The 20,839-nt window shown below is 34.7% G+C and overlaps 1 protein-coding gene across 1 annotated transcript in view; it reads right to left on the bottom strand.

Moving 5' to 3' along the window:
* Positions 1-190: 190 nt before the first annotated feature.
* Positions 191-20,839, bottom strand: part of PSMD14 (proteasome 26S subunit, non-ATPase 14) — a 92,391-nt gene continuing 71,742 nt past the window's right edge. Inside the window, exons 9-12 of the mRNA XM_082630766.1 lie at positions 16,631-16,705; positions 13,082-13,207; positions 3,051-3,113; positions 191-604 (exon numbers count right to left, since the gene is read on the bottom strand). Of these exons, the coding sequence (XP_082486892.1) occupies positions 506-604; positions 3,051-3,113; positions 13,082-13,207; positions 16,631-16,705 (363 nt within the window). The 3' untranslated portion in view covers positions 191-505. The remainder of the gene's footprint in view (positions 605-3,050; positions 3,114-13,081; positions 13,208-16,630; positions 16,706-20,839) is intronic.

The raw sequence follows: 20,839 nt of genomic DNA, 5'->3' as shown, positions 1-20,839 counted from the left end.
GTTACTCACTAATGAGGTAGCCACTCATTAATGGCAGTCATTTTACATTTGTGAAGTTTTGTTATCACACTGATGTTTTATGTGTTATCTTAAATTACAAAGGAAAACATATCTTTGTGTGAGATTTCCAGTGCACTGTCAAATGTTATTCTGTCAATTCCACCCAGTGCCAAAAAGACCTCAGGAGACATAGACTGTAAATGTATTTTATTTTGTAAGCAACAATCAAAATATATTTGTGTTACTGATTTCTTCAAATATTAAATGGGATCTTAACAAAATTTGTCCACTTTGATGTATTCTTATACAACTTTGGAATCTGCAAAGACCCTGACTAAAGAAACAGAAGTAATTGTACAATGGAGACTGAAGGTGTTACAGTGCTGCAAATGATGCCAGATGTCTTACATTTAACCAAATACACCTTCAGAGGTCCCTTGATTTTCAGCATTAGGAACAAGAGGACTATACACTGAAAGTATCACTAAGAGCTTTTTGCATTGCTTTATTTAAATACAACAGTATCCAACATAGCTGCTAAACACTGGACAATATTTGAAGTCATAAGTACATCCACATGTTCCTCCAAATGACGTTTAGGGTCCTAAAAGAAAAAAGGAATAAGGAAAGAAAAAGAAAAAAGAACCATATTACTGGTAGACGAATTACTTAATTTTTTTTTCAGTAGCTGATGAAATTGGTAAAGAAAGCCAAAACTAAATTTATATATATTTTACAATTTCACTTTCCCAATATATTGTTACATTTTCAGGATTTCTAAATCTGTTAAAATGTTAAGGAGCTGATAAAATAAAGATCGATTTACACAATCAATGTTATGACTCTGCAGCAGAAATGATAAAAGAGTCACAAGGAATTCTATACAGTCCGAAATCATCTGATTTTTTTTAGAAACCATAAGCATTTTATCTGTGTGTATAAGGCTGATTATGTGTGTATATTTTCTGCCATTCATATATACTGAATGTCTGAGGGGGTACTTTACTCAAAGCAGACATACCAAAAGGAAAGAGTTCAATGTGAATTCTCATCACTTCCTCTGTAATTTTAATTTAATTCCTATATAATTTTAATATTTCAGGACTAGTGCTTTAAATGATTCAGGAAATATTCTTGGATCAAAAGTCACTGTCAGTAATTTAAAAATTTAAATACAATTTGGATCAATTCTAAAATGTTAAGGATAAATATTTCGTGTAGCTATTTTGAAAAAATGTATCACAGGAAAGAATATAGGTACAATCCGTTAACTTAAACCTGATAAAATCTGTATTTGAAACATCTGAGTTAAAAACAAGACTTAAAAAATTGCATTGTAATAAAGGAAGTTAAGTTTAAATGCTTAATATACATTTATGTTTAAGGCTGAGCTGATTGAAATATTTCAGCTAAATATGAAAGCTTTGAAATAAAGGATAGATATTGCACACAATTAAAAACTTTCAATTAAACCATTATTTTCTTATATGTACTGCTAAAATACCAAGACTCCTAACTTTAAACAAATGTTCACCACTGAAATTACTTCTTGGCTCTTCTTTTCTAAACTACAATTTCAATACGCTTGATTTCTTTAAAATACCCAGAGATACAACACGCTATAAATAATTTCAAATAACTAGACCACAACATTAAATTTTCTTTATTTCAGAAATAAGCCTTAGGACATTTTAGGTGACAGAGACTAAGAAAGACTGGCAGGAGAAAAAGATATTGGTCTGATTCCATCATAGGCAGTTTTGCTTTTGCCACACAGGAGGCCAAACCAGTGAAGTACTATATTTTTTAAAAATGATTCTGATGATTATTAAACTTTGCCAATTATATATATTTTCAGTTTCACTTTTAATTTCTTTGCTGCTAACTGTTAAATAGAATCTACATCAAGAAACTATAGCATCAGAGTCATTTATTCAAAAAATAGTTACTGAATGCTAGGCTCCAAGTTGGTGATCTAATATTACATATTAGACTAAAATAAGTAGTGGGAAAAGACAACAAGGGTGACTGTATCACACAGGATCAGAGAATAAGATGAATTATATCTCATTTTTGGTTTTGGAGGGTTCCTCTTGTTACTGAAACTGTAATATTCAGAATGCAGTGAGATTTGACTTCACCAATTATGATACTTAAGTCAGACCTTTGCCCCTACTGCTCTATTGGAATAACTGGTTTTGCGGTGAATTGGTAACACACTTCCCTCAGTTATCTACATTACTTCTTGTGGCAGCTGGGTGATTCTTAGAGATTTCCCATCCAAGAATGGTCCTGGCCCAAACCTACATAGCTTGTGAGATGTGATGGGATCAGAGCATATGGTAGGATGGCTGAAAGCAAAGACAGCTTAGTGTCTTGCATCTGAAATATCAAGATTCTGCCAACATCAGCAATATGATAACCATGTTCCATGAAATGAAAAAATGTAATCAACATTCTTTAAAAAACAGTCTAATTAATCTGTAGATTCTTTTAATTGGTTGCTGTGTTCCCCCCAACCTTCAGAAAAATAGGAACTAAAATATATATTTCATCTTGGGAAAAGTGAAAGAGCAAATACTTAAAACCCTTTCTCTTCACTCAGTAGAATCCAACAGGGCTCTAAGCTTTCTCAGGAATATTACCTATATATTGAAGCCTACATATTGATAAACTATATCATTTTTAAAACTGTTACATATGAAATAAACCTACCACTCTATTATCTTCATGGACAATATTATTTCAAGTAAAAATAGTGCTTGGAAAATGAATTCAGAACACAAGTTTCCTACATTATTTCTACAAAATTGTTTTCACTAAAGATAGTATCTCACAGGTATATTTGTGATTTACTTCTCTATAGATGGCAAAAAGAATCTGACATCAAATAATTCAGGGACCTTCAAAATTAGCATCACATTTACATGACAGAAGAAAAATGTACAGTGAACAGACAGGGAAAAAAAATCACAGAGGCTCCAAAATACTTTTAACTCTACAAGAGCATGTTACTCTGTGAATGCACAACCTATTACAGTACACCTCACCTGCTTGCCAACATTCTTTATTGCCAGCTGTTCAGGTGTCATCTTATCTTCTTCTTCTACAGCCTGTGAATGAAACACAAAGGACAGAGTTTCAAATTCTAAATGTACTTTTCCCACTGCCGAATAATCATCAAAGATAATGATGATCATAATTTTCATTCACAGAACCTTTTATTCAAGTAACTTATTGCACAAAAAAGCAATTTTGCTAATCTTCAGAACAAGCCTTCAGGGTAATAAAAACTATAACCACCATCATTTTGAAAACAGACTTAAGAAATTTGTAAAAGACATTGAAAATATCCAATTGGACCACCAAATGGAAGTGGTAACCATTTGAAAACTGTTATGGAATTATCTGAGGGATGGCTAAACCAGAGGATGGAAGAAGCTAAGGGAGCTGCTTGCGGCACTGGGGCCCTAACTACTCCTATTCTGTCTCCTTTTTCTTTTCCTACTTTCACTATGGGTCTCCCCCAACTTCCTATTATCTTTGTCTCCTTTTTCTTGTCAACCAAACTGTGCATACCCAGTATCTAACTATCAGTTACACTTAGGATCAAAGGACCTGCTACTGACTTTTGATCCACAGTTAACAAATTATATAGTGTAATCCCTTAATACCTTCACATATTTAAATCTGTAAAAGTAATAGATGTACTCAGAAAAAAATTCTCACTTCTCCACATGAATGATCTTTAATAATCATGAAGAAATAGAATAATCTGAAGTTTTCAACATCAAAAAAATTACTCGAAATAAATGCCAAACCAAATAAAAATTAAATCAACCAAACCATATATACAAACCACCTTCTACTATTTTCAAAGCCAGCTACAAACTTTTATGTGTATGACCATAAATTTTCTAGCAGAATAATTTTGAAGTAATTACAGCATTTAGATTAGCTACCAATATTGCCCTCTACCCTAATAATGGCACCACTGTGTAACCTCTTTATTGAGCATTCTAAGTTTAAGCAACCTCCTTCGTAACAGTTTTGGGTATGTTACTGCCTGAAGCTAGGACTCTGCATCAGGTGAACTCGTGGTCTATGATTTATTCATAGCATTTGATAAATGGAAAATGAAGAAAATTTAAGTATCACCAATCTTAAGAAGTAATACCATAGCACTTAATATGGTTACAAAGCGGGTGAGAAGACAGGGGCAGAAAGCAGGAAACCAAAATCCCAGTGAGGGTTAGATTTGGATACTCTAAACTTAATCATCTCACAGCTGCCAAATTTCTTCATGTGTGAACAATGCACACGTAGGAAATGCAATCATCCGACATTTCCCATAAACTGGGAAGTTTGGCTGCATTTCACACCTTCTTAATAGTTTTGTAAACAGAGAACTTGAAAATGAGCAAAGATGGCAAGTATCTAATTTTATAAACGGACAAACTATCTGGAGAATTTTCCGCAGTAGAATCTGCCTAAAGAGAAAAGACAGTGAATAAGTATTGTATCTACTGATTATTACAGGATACTTATTTACAACACATCATTAGGAAATACATTTATGACTCATAAAGCTAAAAAAGGGAAAATAAGTTAATAACACTCCAAATCTAGAATTCCCTAGACAGAGAATATATTCATTTTCAGAGTCAGATGTCACTCCTATTATTCGCAGCTAGTTAGAAAAGTATCTTCTAACTGGGAAATTGCTTCCCCTACTATCTCAGTGTTTTACATATATGGAAACACTAGCAACGCATAAAAAGTTTGTCTTTCTACATTACTTTTACAAATCATGACACTACACCTTACCAACCTGAAAACATATTAGATGAATGGAACAATTCACGTTAAGCCTGTACCCTGTATCCATTCAGTGTTAGTTGTTCTATGCACACACCAACAATAGTACTTTACGGTATTGGAAGGAGGTAAGGGTTTTGGGATTTGGCTCAAAATACCAGTCCATGTACAAAATAGTTATTATGGAGTATTTTGGAGTGTTGCAAATATCAAAGATGGAAGACATGAAAAGATGAAAGTAAAAAAGCACTTAAAGCATTGATCTGATTTGAAAGGTTAAACAGAATATAAAAAGCTCTAACTCAATTTTAAAAATCTTTTATATCATTTAACCACTTTACCAATTAGTTTTTCCATTTCCTATAATTAAAAGAGAGAGTTCACAAACTCTTTGAGAAGTGCAGATGGTAAAAAGTACTCCCAGCCATAGATGCCATCTGGAAAATGAGGAGCAGCTGTAGATTTAGGCATATACTAAGGTTGCAAACCCCCATGACAAAAGAGTAAGCACATCTCTTACATTCTGAGATAGACCAGATCATCACATTAAACCCCTAAATATTTTCTCCACCTACCTAGGTTACCTTTATCTCATCTATCATCTGGGCAAGACCAGTTTGCCTTCATTCATAGCTCTAATCTGGCTAGTCACCAGGAAAAATTAAGAAATGGTAGCAGCAGAAACAAATGAAATTCAGGCACAGGCAGTGTCCTTACTAGGGGAACTTCTGTGTTTATGGCAACTTCTGTGATTTGGCATCAAATTTTGCTTTTGCATTCGTGCTCTTCGGTTTACTCAACCAACAAAAAAGCACTGAAAATGTTTGTGGCTATTCACACTAGAAACGTTTTTAACAGTTTATCAACAAAGACCCCCAGATGGCTATCCCATCATGCACGGTCTGCACAGTTCTAAGAAATTCCTGGAATTTGGTCTGTTATGTTATCATAATCCCCTCAGATGTACCCCCTATCTTAAAGAGGCTTTTACTAAAGCCATTAACCTCATTATCTTTTTCCTGGTAATGGTCAAATTTCTCAAATGGAAAATCTGTGTTTCAAATTCTACCATTTTATTTACCTTCTAACAAACATGGATTGGACCCTTAGCACTTCATGAATACTCTTTTAAGGATCTCCACCTGGCAAATTCCAATGGACCCAGTTTACTTGAACTTTCTGAACACCTTTTCCAATACCCCTTTTCTCTTCTAATCCTTTAACCTCTGCTTTCATGACACCATGCCTCTATTTCACTTTATATGTCATATCTATTCCATTCCTTGGGCTTCTTTTTTTCCCTTTGATATGTTTGCAGTGTTCACTCTTAACATGCCATGCTTCCATTTAAGCACATGCTTTGTAAAATCACCTATATGGTATATTTTTTCACCAGTAAACAATCTCTGCATAAACTGCTAGTGAATGTAATATAGGCATTTTAGTTCTTTCTTGATTTTCATAAAAAGTTAATGCATTGACTATATAACTGAAAATCACATTATGGGTTATGGGGATACAGAATAAGTTTAAAGAAACGGCTTTTATAAAACATACTTGGGAAAGCAAAATTAACAAACATGAAACAATTAGAAAACTATCTGAGAAAGTATTACAGGTGTGAACATGGAGAACAAAAAATTGGGTTCCCTACAACCATTAGTAATTAAACATTAACATGTACATATTAATTTACTGAATCCTTAAAACATCCCAGTGAAGTAATCTACATTTTACATAAAGAAATTAGGCACTATCTCCTATATGTTAATTCCAGCAATACTTCTACTATAAATTTTTTTTCTAACTCTCCTTTTGAAAGTGCTTATAACGCTCTAGTACATTCTATGCATGTCCTCAACAGTAGAATTTTCATCATTTTATACATTCAGTAAATAACTATTAAGTACTCACTATGAGTAAGACAGTTCTTGCTCTTCAAGAAGCTTGCATTTGGGTTTTACTTTACCTGCCTGTAAATCTCAAATTATAATGCAATATGTAATATACAAAAAAGGAGTGTGCCCAACGAATGATGGGGACACATACAGCCACACAGCCAATAAGCAATGAAACTGTGACTTAAATATAGTCTTATCTATCTCCAAAGACCTCAAAGCAACATTCATGGCAATTCGGGAAATCATTACTTTTTTTTTTTTTTTTTTGCTGTACGTGGGCCTCTCACTGTTGTGGCCTCTCCCGTTGCGAAGCACAGGCTCCGGATGCGCAGGCTCAGTGGCCATGGCTCACGGACCTAGACGCTCCGTGGCATGTGGGATCTTCCCGGACTGGGGCACGAACCCGTGTCCCCTGCATCGGCAGGCGGACTCTCAACCACTGCGCCACCAGGGAAGCCCGGGAATTCATTACTTTTTAATGACACATCCTGAATAATGCCAAACCCATGATTTATTAAGTGACCCAGAATATGTAAATTCTTTCTAAAAATATTATAAGGAATCCAATTTTAAAATGTAATTATATGTAAACTAGAGATATAAAATAAAGATCATGTGTGTGCCCATACAAGTGTGTGTATGTATAATAGAAACTGTAGTTTAGACTGTTGAAAAAAATTTCTATGGCAGAGTCTACTGCTAGTTGCCTACCTAATACACATCTTCTTTTTCTTCTTTTATAATATAGCTCCAATTTTATTAAAGGCAGTAATGCTCCCAGGTAGAAGACTATATAGCCTTTCTCAAAGCAAAGTATGCCACTTGATTAAGTTCTGCCAATGAGATATAAGCAGAAGTGCTGGGTGGGACTTATAGAAAGGATCCTGAAAAGGAATTGATTTAGCTGAGAGGTCTCTCTCTTTTGCCCCTTGCATTTTTTCCTGTTGCTTGGAACTCAGATGGGATGGCTAAAGCTTTAGCAATCACCATGAATCATGAGGAGATCTAAATGATGGAAGCCAATACAAGGAAAGTGGAGCAAAAGATGAAGATATCTGGGTATATGAATGTAGTAACTTCAAAGTTTCACATGGCCTTGAATTGCAAGAGATGTACATTCCTATCCTGTTTAAGCCATTGCTACCTCAAGCTAACACAATCTTAGATATAAATAACACCTGCTTAGTGCAAAAACTAAAAAGAATCCAGGATTTACATAAAGTATAAAATTCCCCTACCTTCCACCTGAGAGGTGACACTGTTAACAGCATAATACGTTGAGATATATGTGAGACAGAGAGACATCATTGAAAAATGGAGGGAAGGTAACATAGTAGGGACTTTTCATATTGTTACACAATTTCATTTTACACACATAACATCAAGTTTTAAATATTTCTCTAAGTTGGTACTTGTAGAATTTCATTCTTCATAATAAATGCTTAAAAGAGAATACGTTGGCTTAAAGAGTTATATGCACTTAAAATTTAAAGATAAAACGGGAGATGGCCTTCAAGAATGTCATATATCACTTTTTTATTTTCCCACTAGTGGCGCATTCTCCCAAACCATTTTTTTTAATTTGAAAAGAAAAAAAAAATCTACTTATGCTTTTAACTTTTTTCTTTGAATACTTAATAAGGTTGAACTCTTTTTCATGTTTATATGCCATTCATCTTCAGTGAATTTTCCAGCTCTGTTGTCCAATTTATTATCGTTTCTTTATATTTTATAGGAATTCTTTGTCTGTTATGTACTTTTTGGATACTAGCCTTTTCTGTGTTATAGGTACAAATATTTTCTGCCAGTCTGACTCCTAATAAGCATTCAATAAATGTTATTTTTATTGCAGGTAAACTTTACTATCAAGCTATCAAAATTTAAAAGCTCACTGATATTCTTACTAGCACTAAAGTAACCTTTGGGAAGCTTGACCACAGCTTTACAAATACTGAGTATTCCTTTTTGGAAACGGGAATTTATTCACAAATGTTTTTAGTATTTTTCAAAGAAGTCATATATACATATTTATACATTTACATTTTTTATGGTAGTTATTCCTAAATACTTTGTAATTTTGGATGCTTCTGTAAACTGATTTGCCTTTTATATTTTTCAACTGGTTTCAGCCTATGTAACTGCATGGCTACGTAATTCTCAATCATAATAGTTCTAATAGTATTCTAGTTTAGTTTCATGTATTTCTATGCTAGATTACAAACATATCCTATCATACTTAAACAATGATAATCTGGCCTGGTTTCCCAATATTTATATCTTATTTTGTTTTTCTTATCTTATTGCACTAGCACAAAACAAGACCTTCTTATTTAATACAGCTATTTTGATAAACCAAATGTAATCATATAATTAAATATTTTATATGTAATTCCATAAAAGTTGCATCCAAACCTTCTTTCAGGTTACTAAGTAGGCAGTTTTTCTACCTGAAAAGTAAACTGTCAGATCTCTGAATTTATAGGGCTACATGCTTGAAAACAAAGCAAATTTTTATGTGTCTATGCTATTCTTAAAAAAGTCTTTTACAATTCATTTTTTCACTGGCAGATTCATTTACAAATATCCAATCAAATGTTATCAATATTAAAATATTGATGCATCTTGGCACGAATAAACTAGGAGATTTGGAATAAAAGAGTTGTGGGTGCTAAAGTTCAGTAACTAGAGAAATCAATGACTAATAATCAACCGGAATGTCTGCGTGGACTTTAGACTTAAAATCAAAAAGTTGGTACAAAGGAATTTAATTATTTTCTAACCTTCTTTCGCTTTAGGAGCTAACTGGCACCTAACAGTAATTACCTTAGTTTAAAACACCAACCAATTAAAAAGAATACTATGAAGAACTGGTTGTATGGGCCTTTCTTTTTATATTTTAAGTGTTACTAAAAACTCCACCACATTCTCTTTCAATCACAGAGGGAATTACAGCCCCAAATTTGGACTCCTTCATATCACAGCTTATACATTGTTTTCACTTTATAACCAAACCTTACAAATTTTTGAGTACTTCAGAGATTTTTTAAAACTGTAAAATAGCAAAAACTTCTGTGGATGGGCAGCAGTAACCATAAATAGGTTATTTCCTGGCAGTAGTACCAATAAGAATTTACTTAAACTTGTAATGTTACAGAGAAATGAAAACCATTCCTACAGTCCGCTGAATAATAACTTAAATTTCTTTAAAGGTTAATTTATAAAAGGTTAACTGTTTTAAATATGATAAACTATTTTTTTCTCTTTAATCTCCACAGCATGAAAGCATACACTAGAAAGATTAAATATATAGATATTTTCCCTACAATCTAGAAGCAATGGGAATTTCCAGCTGGAACACTACATATAAATCAGGGCATGCTCCTCAAAGCCAAACTTAATTCTGCTGGAATTTAGCTTGTATGGGCCCATCAACATTTTTTCAAAGCTCAGTTCTCTCAAAAGACTTGTTGTTAACACTTGGCAAATCTTATACACTGTCTCTTGGTTAATATTTATTTTGTAAGATGTGTTTAATTTAAAAAGTAAAATATTACTTTTTTGGTGTGACAACCAATATCAACTTTAACTGTCTCCAAAAGCTCTAGCCCCCACCATTAATTTTTAGTCCCACATAGTAAACTGCTTGTTTAAACTTTTTTTTTTTTTTTTGGCCAAGCCATGATTTGTGGGATCTTAGTTCCCCGACCAGGGGTTGAACCTGCACCCTCGGCAGTGAAAGGCAGAGTTCTAACCATTGGACTGCCAGGGAATTCCCTGCTTGTTTAATCTCTTTATCTTCTTTCTCAATCTTTCTACTTCTACTTAAATTGGAAATGTTAACGGTACCAACATACTTCTGTTCACCTAGGCAGGAGACCTTTAACTCATCTTTGATTCCTTCTTCTTTTACTTTATCTATCCAACTGACACCACGTTTTATTTTATTAGTCTATTGATACCTCCCTTCCCACTGCCACTACAGTAATTCATACACTTAGTACCTTTTGTTTGGGTAATAGCAAGCTCCTCCTAAATATAGAATCTCCACTTCAAATCTCCTCTTACAACACTCTTTCTTCTATAGCCTTGTCAAATTATGTTTCTAAAGTCAGGTTCTGGGTATACCATGCCCCTGATCAAAAATAACTCTATTCTGATTTTCCAAACTCTGTTACTTGACTTCAGTAACTTTAAAAATCTTTATTCCCGGGCTTCACTGGTGGCGCAGTGGTTGAGAGTCCGCCTGCCGATGCAGGGGACGCAGGTTCGTGCCCCGGTCCGGGAAGATCCCGCATGCCGCGGAGCAGCTGGGCCCGTGAGCCATGGCCGCTGAGCCTGTGCGTCCGGAGCCTGTGCTCCGCAACGGGAGAGGCCACAACAGTGAGAGGCCCGCGTACCGCAAAAACAAAACAAAACAAAACAAAACAAAACTTTATTCCCCACTATTCACCCTTTTATGTACACCCTTCTCATGTACTCTAGCCAAACACAGTTTCCTAAAGATGCCCTTGCTTTTCTGTCTCCTAGTCTTGCTCGTGATGTTCAGTTGGCCTAGGGTAATATTCCTTTGTATGTCCAAATCTTATCCATGCTTTAAGGTCCAGTTCAAATGTTATTCTCTAAAGACAGCATCCTGGGTCTGTACCATCTGAAAGCAAAAGCCTTTGAACTTCTACAGGACTTCACATGGACTTCTCTATGGCAGTGTTCTCTAACTTCTAACTTGAATGAGTACACAAATCTCTTGGAAATCTTGTTAAAATGTTGATTCTGATGTAGTAGGTCGAAGACCTGCATTTCTAACAAGATCCCAAGCTGGTCTGTGGACAATCTGAATACTAAGGTGTTATCAAACACACAAATTTTGGTCAAGTACTCTGGTTATGAACTTTTCTTAATGCCCCTGTTTTCCTAAAAATGAAGGAAGGATCCCTGTTTTCCACTGCAAATTGTACAGAAGATATTCAATAAATATCTGTAAGCATAACACTGTATAGTATGTATACATGTTTTAAAAATTGCAGGTTTTCAACCCATTAATAGGTTACAAACCATATGTCGATGTATATAATATGTATGTATATAACTGAAACAGTATGAAATTGAGTCAAATGAGAAAGAAAATAGAATATAACCACTTGTAATAAGGGCAAATACTGTTTCATAAAACTTTTGTTGCAATATATATACACACATACATATACATTTGCAGGTACTGGGTCAAATGTAAAATCTATTCTTTATATGGGTTTTGGTCAAAAAAGTTGAAAAATACATGAGTTGAATCATGTCCCCCCTAAAAGGATACATTGAAATCATAACCCTGGTTAGAGATTAGAGTTATGCTGCCATAAGCCAAGGAATGCCTGGGGACCAAGAGAAGCTAGAAAAGAAAAAGAAGGATCCTCCCCACTAGAGGCTTCACAGGGAGCATGGCCCTATCAATACCTTGATTTTGGACTTCTAGCTTCAGAATTGTGAGGGAATAAATTTGTTGTTTTAAGTCACCCATATGGTAGTTTGTGGTAGCAATGCTAGGAAACTGATATAATACAGAAGATACATTTTAGTCTTGTTCAAGTATTCTCTTAATTTCAGAATTGTAAAAGAACATGAATCTATAAACAAAATGCTATCATGGCCGCATATACTTTAGCATACAATAAATATTTTCAGGAGATTGTGAAAAATATAACTTTTTTTATGTCCTCATATGAAATGGTCTCCCTGTGCTACTCTTTACATCATCCTGTTTATTGTCTTCACAGCACTAATTACAATGTATTATGTTGTGTTTATTTGTTTACTTTGTTTCCCCTTCCAGAAAATACATTCCATGAGGATAGGTCTTATTTTTTACCATATCCCCAGCACCTGGCATACAGCAGGTTTTCAATAAATACGTATTAAATGAAAAACAGAGAAGTTCATAAAATAAGTTATATGTTATCAAGTATTAAATGCTGCTGTTGTTGTTCACATCTCCTTGCTCCTCCTTCCCTTCCAAGAAAAAGTCCTCTGAATAATGAAGAGATTTCAACTGTAAAGCTATTTACAACAGGGGCTGGCAAACTATAGGCCATGGGTCAAATCTAGCCAACTGCCTGTTTTAGTAAATAATGTTTTACTAGGACATAGCCTCACTCATCCCTTTACGTATTGTCTGTGGCTACTTTTACACTATAACGGCAGAGTTGAGCAGTTGCAACAAACTGGATGGCTTATAAAGCCTAAAATATTTACTATCTGGTCTACAAAATAGGCCACTCTACTCTTAACTATTTATATTTATACAATGCCTGGTATCTAATCATATATATTCCAAAGATTATAAGAAATAAATGTTGAAAGTAAGTTTTTACCTTATTGTAATTTTTGGCTAATTCCAACATCTCTTTTACCACTGATTCATTGTGTTTACAGTGTTCACTGTAGTCCTGAAGTGTCAAACCTTCCATCCAACTCTTCTTATGCAAATTTAACAACATCTAAAAAATATAAAGAAAAATTAATTATTTTCCTGTATTGAGGAAATTTCCTTTGTCTTGAGAAACAACTTTACAAACAACTTTTGGATTAATGAATTTAAGTTTAATTTTATTAATTTAAATAAACTCTAATAAGTATCCTCCTAAATTTATATTAATAAAATCTAAGGAATACTCCAACTCATGGCCTTTGCATTTGCTGTCCCTTTGCCTCAAAGGCTATTTTTCTTATCTTTGTATGGCTTACATTTCTCACTTCCTTAGAGATAGCTGCCATTCCTCACCACTATATAATAAAGCCACCCCATACTATCTAAACATCTTTCTTTCCTTAACTTGCTTTACTATTTTTATAACACTATAAACAGCTGAAATTTTTGTTTTCTTGTTTAGTGCATTTCTCTCCCATTAAAGAGAAATCAAGGCAAGGACTCTGCTCTGTTTATTTCAAGATCACCAAGGTCTAGAGTCTAGAATCTAGATCATAATCTAATCACAGCAAATACTAAATAAGCATGTGTTGAATGAATGAAACTACTATGTTACACACAGGATTTCTAATAGTTCATATAGCCCAGCTCTCAAATGCCGAGATAAGGAGGTAAATGCCTCCATTTACTGAATGACTATGTCAATCCTTCTGAGTCCCTGTTTACATATCTATGAACTGAAGGTTTGTATTAGATAATCTTTAAGTTTTCTTCAGATTCTAATATTCCATCTATAATTTTAAAAATTTAAACTTCTTTATACCAGAATGAAAAGTCGTAAAACTGGGAAGGAAATCACAGATCCATCCACTTTGCAGTCACATCAGCAAACTGGGATCAGACCCTATTAGTAGTGATCATGGAACTAAACACCTTAGTTCATTATTTCTCAAACTGGACTCCTAATTCTGAATACATATTCTTCGAAGCTCATAAGTTTTCAAGTTCAGAGTCTTAAGACAGTTTTTCTTAAAAGTCCTACTCTATAAATAATGTCCTTCAGTTGAGGATAATCATTGAATAAGAAGAGTTTTCTAAACGATTGATAAAATTATGCAATGTGAAATAAAAATGGTACCTACAGAATGACTATTGTTCTTTTGCTATGAGAACCAGTATACTTTAAGTGAGATCCACAAGCTATGAGGATCTAAAGACACAGTCGGAAGTGTATGAGTTTAGTTTAGAACAATTATTTGTTTAGAGGTTTGCAGCTAAAAGTGGTACAAAGCTTTCCTTATGCTGGAGAATAAGCTGCATGTCAAAATCACCTATGAGAATTTTCAAGACACAAAAGATCCATAATCCTCCATGCCCCTCCTAGGGCCCATGGAGGCAAGAGTAGTTTGGAAAAAAACTGGAAAACTCCCGCACATGTAACCCGAATTTCTTGGATTGCTTCCCATCTTCGCCAGTGACAGTGTTTTAGAAAATACATCCTCAGGAAATTTTGGTGCAGCTGCAACTACCTATGCTATAAAGCTACCTATAATTAAAGTGTTGAGAATTGGATTTTTCTACACTTCAAAAGCAAACAAAGAAAGTTCCCACAGAGCAGCAGAATAATTCTACCATACCTGGACAAAGATTGGATTGGGCCCCTCAGGTAACACTTGGAGTTAAGTATACAGGTTGGTGAGATAAGAGTAAAGGCAGGGCTTTGGGTATCAAGAAAGCACCTGAACTGAGCTATACTAGGAACATAAATATAATATTAATTAATTTATGTAAGTATTTATATGTGTGTGTTTTTTTTGTTTTGTTTTGTTTTTGTGCCATACGCGGGCCTCTCACTGTTGTGGCCTCTCCCGTTGCGGACGGAGCACAGGCTCCGGACGCGCAGGCTCAGCGGCCATGGCTCATGGGCCCAGCCTCTCTGTGGCATGTGGGATCTTCCCGGACCGGGGCACGAACCCGTGTCCCCTGCATTGGCAGGCGGACTCTCAACCACTGCACCACCAGGGAAGCCCTATATGTGTGTTTTTTATACCAAGGATGGTGGCTAAGTTTAGGGAGTACCATAAAGGAAAAAAGGAAAAAAAGAAAAAGAAAATTGATGTAATTAGATGGATATTTCCAAATAGTTGGGTGTCAGAATGATAAAATATTTATGTATCTGAATGAATTTTTCAGTTTATGTCTGAGTGGTACCCTTTTATCCCACAGCCTGTACCTATTCTACATAAAATTAAAATAAGTGTTGAAAATGTACTTCAAGCTATCAACTAAATCCACCACAGCTGATATAAACTCTGGGACGAAAGCAAGCAGATGGAAGAGAGCTTTATGGCTCTGTGTCTCCCCTCAGGTCAAGGAAGAACTGGTTCCCTGCAGCCCCTCACTCAAAACCAGGCTCAAGCACCTAGGACCTTTGAGTGAGTTTACTGGTGGCTTCGAACTTTTAAAACAATTGTTTATCAAACTTCAGAAAATCTTATACAGCACATTCTGCCCACAATATATAAATAAGACTGAAAATGGAGATGATCTGGTTGAAAGAGGGAGTAGTATGGAGAGCCCTCTTACTCCACTCCCATACACCATATGCACTAGAATCCCTTCTAGGGTAACTTTGTGGGGAACACTTTCAACTAGTAAGAAAGGTCTTGTTTACTACAGATTACTTATGTTTGGACTTCAGAGTGCACGTAGAAATCAAAGCTTAGGGGCTGTCAATAGTACTCACGTTCTTTCAAATTTTTTTAAGTCTTTCTCAGAGAGAAATACAAGAAGCTTTTTGGAGGATGACTAATTGTAATAATAAAGAAAAAAAGCAGTTCAGATTGTAATTTCAAAAAGTAATAGGCAGACTTAAATATTTCGAATTAGTTGAGAGAAAAACTGTTCTTGAAATAATCCTAAAATAGTAGAAACTAAAGAATGCTAATCTACCAAGACGCTAGGTAATTTTTAAAGTAATCAAATTTGATTACTATAAAAAGGTATAAAAATTTAGATCTAAATATCTGAAAACCCTTAAAATGCATTTCCCTTTTGAATCACCTTTAGTTTATCCTAGGTAACCATGGTACTTTTTTAAAAAGCACTACGCAATTACAATCTAATTTATTCCTTTCAAATCTAGAAAGCTATTTATTTAGCAATTTAGTAACAAAAGGCCATTTTCTTGGAGAAGATAAATTAATCAGAAAAATCGCAGAACTAGAAGAAAGATTTTTATAATTTATCATAAAACCAAACTGGAATGTTTGTTTCCTAATTCCTCTCCTGTTTTAGGGCCTACCAATAAGGTAAAATGTCTCTCAATTTGTCCAATAAAATATTCCTTTATGCTGCAATTCATCAGGAATGAAAAAATATTTGAACGCATCAATGAAAGAGGTCAACAATTTAAATTCAAATATACCAGGTAATAGTTTAAATTGTTTGAAATAGATATTTTTCCGCCTCTAAGATAAAAATTTAAGCTTACCTTCTGTTCCAGTTCATTTTTCCGATAGTTAATAGTAATGGAGTAATAATGTCTGTTTAGTCCATGAATTAATGCCTATATAGATAAATGATTAGAAGAAGGACAAATTAGTATTTTTCATCTAATAAAATAAATATAACTGTTTGAAACTGTTGACGTATCCTGTAGACAATACTTTACCATCTTCTAAAAATAGCTTTTTATCCTAAATAAATGTTAAACTATATTTTTCTCAGCTACGAGTTTAGAAGTGAGATTTAGAGGTACAGGGCACACATTCTTTAAAACATGACATAGAGCCGCATAAATTCAACAGTTTTAGTAGCCTTGCTCAGAGTCAGAGATATGATTTGACCTCACCATAATCTAACCTATAAATTAATTATTCATAATTTATAAATAATACATAATTTATTAAGTCTGATTTTATGATTATCTACATAGGGGGCTCTTTCTTATTTCAAAAGAAAAGCCTAAAAAGCCATATAATTATTCCTTCACCCACAACATTAATCTGGAGTTTCCGTTTTTCTTAATTCAGTTCTAATATATTAAAAATAACGTGTCTGCATATGTCTCCAAATTAGCGAAAGGGAGTTTGTTTTTTAGTGGGTCCAGTCTCAGGCAATCTCACTAAGCAGAATTTTTTCCACTGTACTTGATCGCCAAGACAGTCAAATCATCATAAAAACTGAAGCTAATGGCATGGCTTTATTAAGAAACAATAATCCTGCATGTGCTGTAATCCATTCACAGCTGCACAAATGTCTAACTCTAGCTACATAGGTTCAAATGAGGTCCAGAACAGTTTCTGTGGACCCCTCTATCAGCCTTCTAAGACATTAAAGTACAGAAATACACCTTGGACATATCTTCAAGTACAAAAACAAAAAGGGCTTTGGGGTTAACTCTCAGGAATCTAAAGATAAAGCTAACTAAAACAACCACCACACTAATAACTGGATTTTTACAATGTAGTCTTAAGGTGTTGAGGTAGAAGAAGAAGAGGTGGAAAGGAAACATTTGATGAGCACCTGCACCTGCTTTACACAATAAGTCTTCTAATCTTCACAACAACCCAGTAAGGTAGGCTGGTTCCATTTGTATTTTGACAGATGAGGAAATAAGACACAAATCTCAATTTGTCCTAGTTTATACCTAATAAAAAGGCAAAGCTGGGATTTGAACCCAAGTTTTTCTGACTCCAAAGCCCACGTTTTTTCTATCATACTATGCTACAATGTATCTTAGGAAATTCTTAAATTAAGTCTTCATACTTCAGGGATCAGAATTAAAACAAAGCATAGTCTTATTTTTAAACTTTGCTAGCAAAAATCACCCCACCAAATACTAACCCATTTTAGGTATGTACTATAACAATCCACTCTTATATTCCTAACATCTGCTATAATAAAGTGGTTGTTATATGAAATTAAAGTACTAGGAGTACCTATTAAATCCTTATTCATTTCAATAATAATCAGGAATAGTGAATTAAATTTCAGTGCCTAGATATGCTGTACTGTGTGGATCAAAAAGTGGATCTAGGGCTTCCCTGGTGGCGCAGTGGTTGAGAGTCCGCCTGCCGATGCAGGGGACACGGGTTCGTGCCCCGGTCCGGGAAGATCCCACATGCCGCGGAGCGGCTGTGCTTGTGAGCCATGGCTGCTGAGCCTGCGCGTCCGGAGCCTGTGCTCCGCAACGGGAGAGGCCACAACAGTGAGAGGCCCGCGTACCGCAAAAAAAAAAAAAAAGTGGATCTAATCAGTGCCTCCCTTAATCTGTACTCACCTTTATGCAAATTAGGAAGTGCATCCTCTGGGTGGAAGAATTAGAAAAAAAGGTGCCCAGTGCACCAAGCAAACTCAGCCTGGCTGGAGGGCAAAGTCTAGGCTAGATTTCAGGTGCCAACTGCCCTCTCATCCAATCACCTTTATGCAGTGCTCCAACTATATAATTCTACATAGTGGCCATAAAGCTAATAACAGGTATGGCCAAGAGATACAGAAGTCAGACAAATGGGCACACAGATAGGTCCACATTTTGGAGATTAACCGTACTGCTGAAATATACAGTTTGGAACTTGAAGGCACTACCTACTTGATTTTTAATTACATTATTTAGATGAAAGTAGTACAACTAACAGGCAGCATGAAAGATTAGCAGGGACAATAATAAAACAAATATAAATTTAAATCAAATGATATCCTCAAGCCATTTCCCAATTTCACTTACTCACTTGCTGTGTGCCCCCAAGTACATTCATCCCAAATCATAGGTAAACTGGCCATGTACAGTCCTCCTTCCATATGAACCCAAAGGCACAGGCTCTTTTATTTAGCTCAGTGAAAAATAAATTCTCTCAAATTCCCCATTCTAGTTGACATTGAATTACAAGTTGTGACAGCATACACCAAGTATAAGATTAGCTTTACCAAGGGGGAGACTAGCCTTTTGACAGGGTCAAATTGCAAATTAAACACAACATACTAGCAAATGCCATAGTATGTCAGGCAGACAAAGGAGTTACATAATCAGGAAATTTCTCAAAACATCAATGCTTAACTTTTAAATTTACACCTAACAAACATATGATGAATTTAGGAAAATTTAGGTAATTCTTCATTAAAACAGGTTATTGTCCTGAAGCTCATTCATTAATTATTTGAAATCTACAACAGTTTCTCATAGAAGCACTGTTAAAAAGCATGGTTCTATTCTATAGTGTTTATATTGTGGGCTAAATAATATTTCAGTGGCTGACCCGGGAAGCTAGCCACCTTTTAGAGCACTGTTTCTGGGACAATACTTTTTGGAATTACTAACAGGACTTAGCTTATTTGCTTCTTGGATATCCTGACCCTTGTTTTCTTTGCTCAAAGGCTGCCAACCTTTCAAAGAAGGAAGTTCTTCCTAGGTTGGTACTATCGGTCTAAGATGCTATTTATTCTAGACAAAGAGTGGTTTGGAGGAGGAACTAGACAAAGCAGAGTTTTGAGATCCCACTGATTAACTTCCAGGTTATTTCTATGTTTCTTTAAGCTAATCTTTAGAGTAGAGCTTTATAATTTTGTTGGTATGACAAATTCAAAGAAAAGCACACAAATAATCATTACGGTGAAATAATACTTCATTGGCATTGTCCAGACTACCGAGAAGAGGTTAGAAGTTATAACTCCATTTGCTCACTGCTGTGGAAAAGCAGGCATATTATAAAATATACAACTTATGAACTATGTAATAACCTATTTATAGGTTCTTGATAGGTTAAAAAAGTTTCATGCTCTTAAAAAAGGCATATTTACTTAGATCTAAAGATATATGTTTGCCTTAAATTATTTTACATTAATAAACTGAAAATGTGGTGCTAAATATAATCCAGTAAATCATACTTTAAAATGAATCTTTCTTTATATAAATATAATAGCTCTGAAAAGAAACAAAACATGTGCTTTGTTCCCTTTAGGGTGGAGAAGTGGGTCACAAATGGCAAAAGAAGAAAAGAATTTTTGCTAAATACCTTTTCATACCTTTTGAATTTTGAGCTGTATATATACATTATCTATGCCAAAATTAATGAATTAATGAAACTTCCAAATACAGTATAAAAGAATGAGGAGCTCTGGTTATGTACTAGTTCCTACAGTAACTCAGTGGATAAGCTAGGCAAATCACAAACTTGCTGGGCCTCAGTTTCCTCACCTACAAAATCATCACAATGGTTCCTTCTGGTACAACTATTTTATAACTGTTTAACAACTACCGAAAACAATGTTTTTCAAATAGTTTAACTGTGTTAGACAATGCAGTTGTGCTCAGGGCTACACTTAGGGGCTCATAACCCTAGTATAATGCATCTATGCATCAACAGTTACTAAATTTCCATTCAGTTGACAACCAGTCTTCATATACACTGTGGCCCTTAAAGCATTTGAAATGTTGTTGAACAATTTTTAGTGGGATAGCTTTACATTTTTAGTTACTAAAATAAATGCTTGCTAACTCTCAATTCTATACATTTGACAATAATGGTCAAATGTTCCACGTACAAAATAATACAAAGTCACATATATTAATAGAAAAGTCTATAGTACAGGCATTATACTCTTCCCTCTCTATCAGGATTATTAATGACTTCTCATTTAAAACATGAAGGTTCACATAAACTTTGTCTATTAGCTTTGCCTTGTGGCAGATACTTCAACGTTG

This window comes from Mesoplodon mirus (assembly GCF_964341445.2).
Source record: "Mesoplodon mirus genome assembly, chromosome: 8".
Lineage (NCBI taxonomy): Eukaryota > Metazoa > Chordata > Mammalia > Artiodactyla > Ziphiidae > Mesoplodon > Mesoplodon mirus.
The sequence above is the reverse complement of the archived record's forward strand: the minus strand, read 5'-3'. Positions and strand labels throughout refer to the sequence as shown.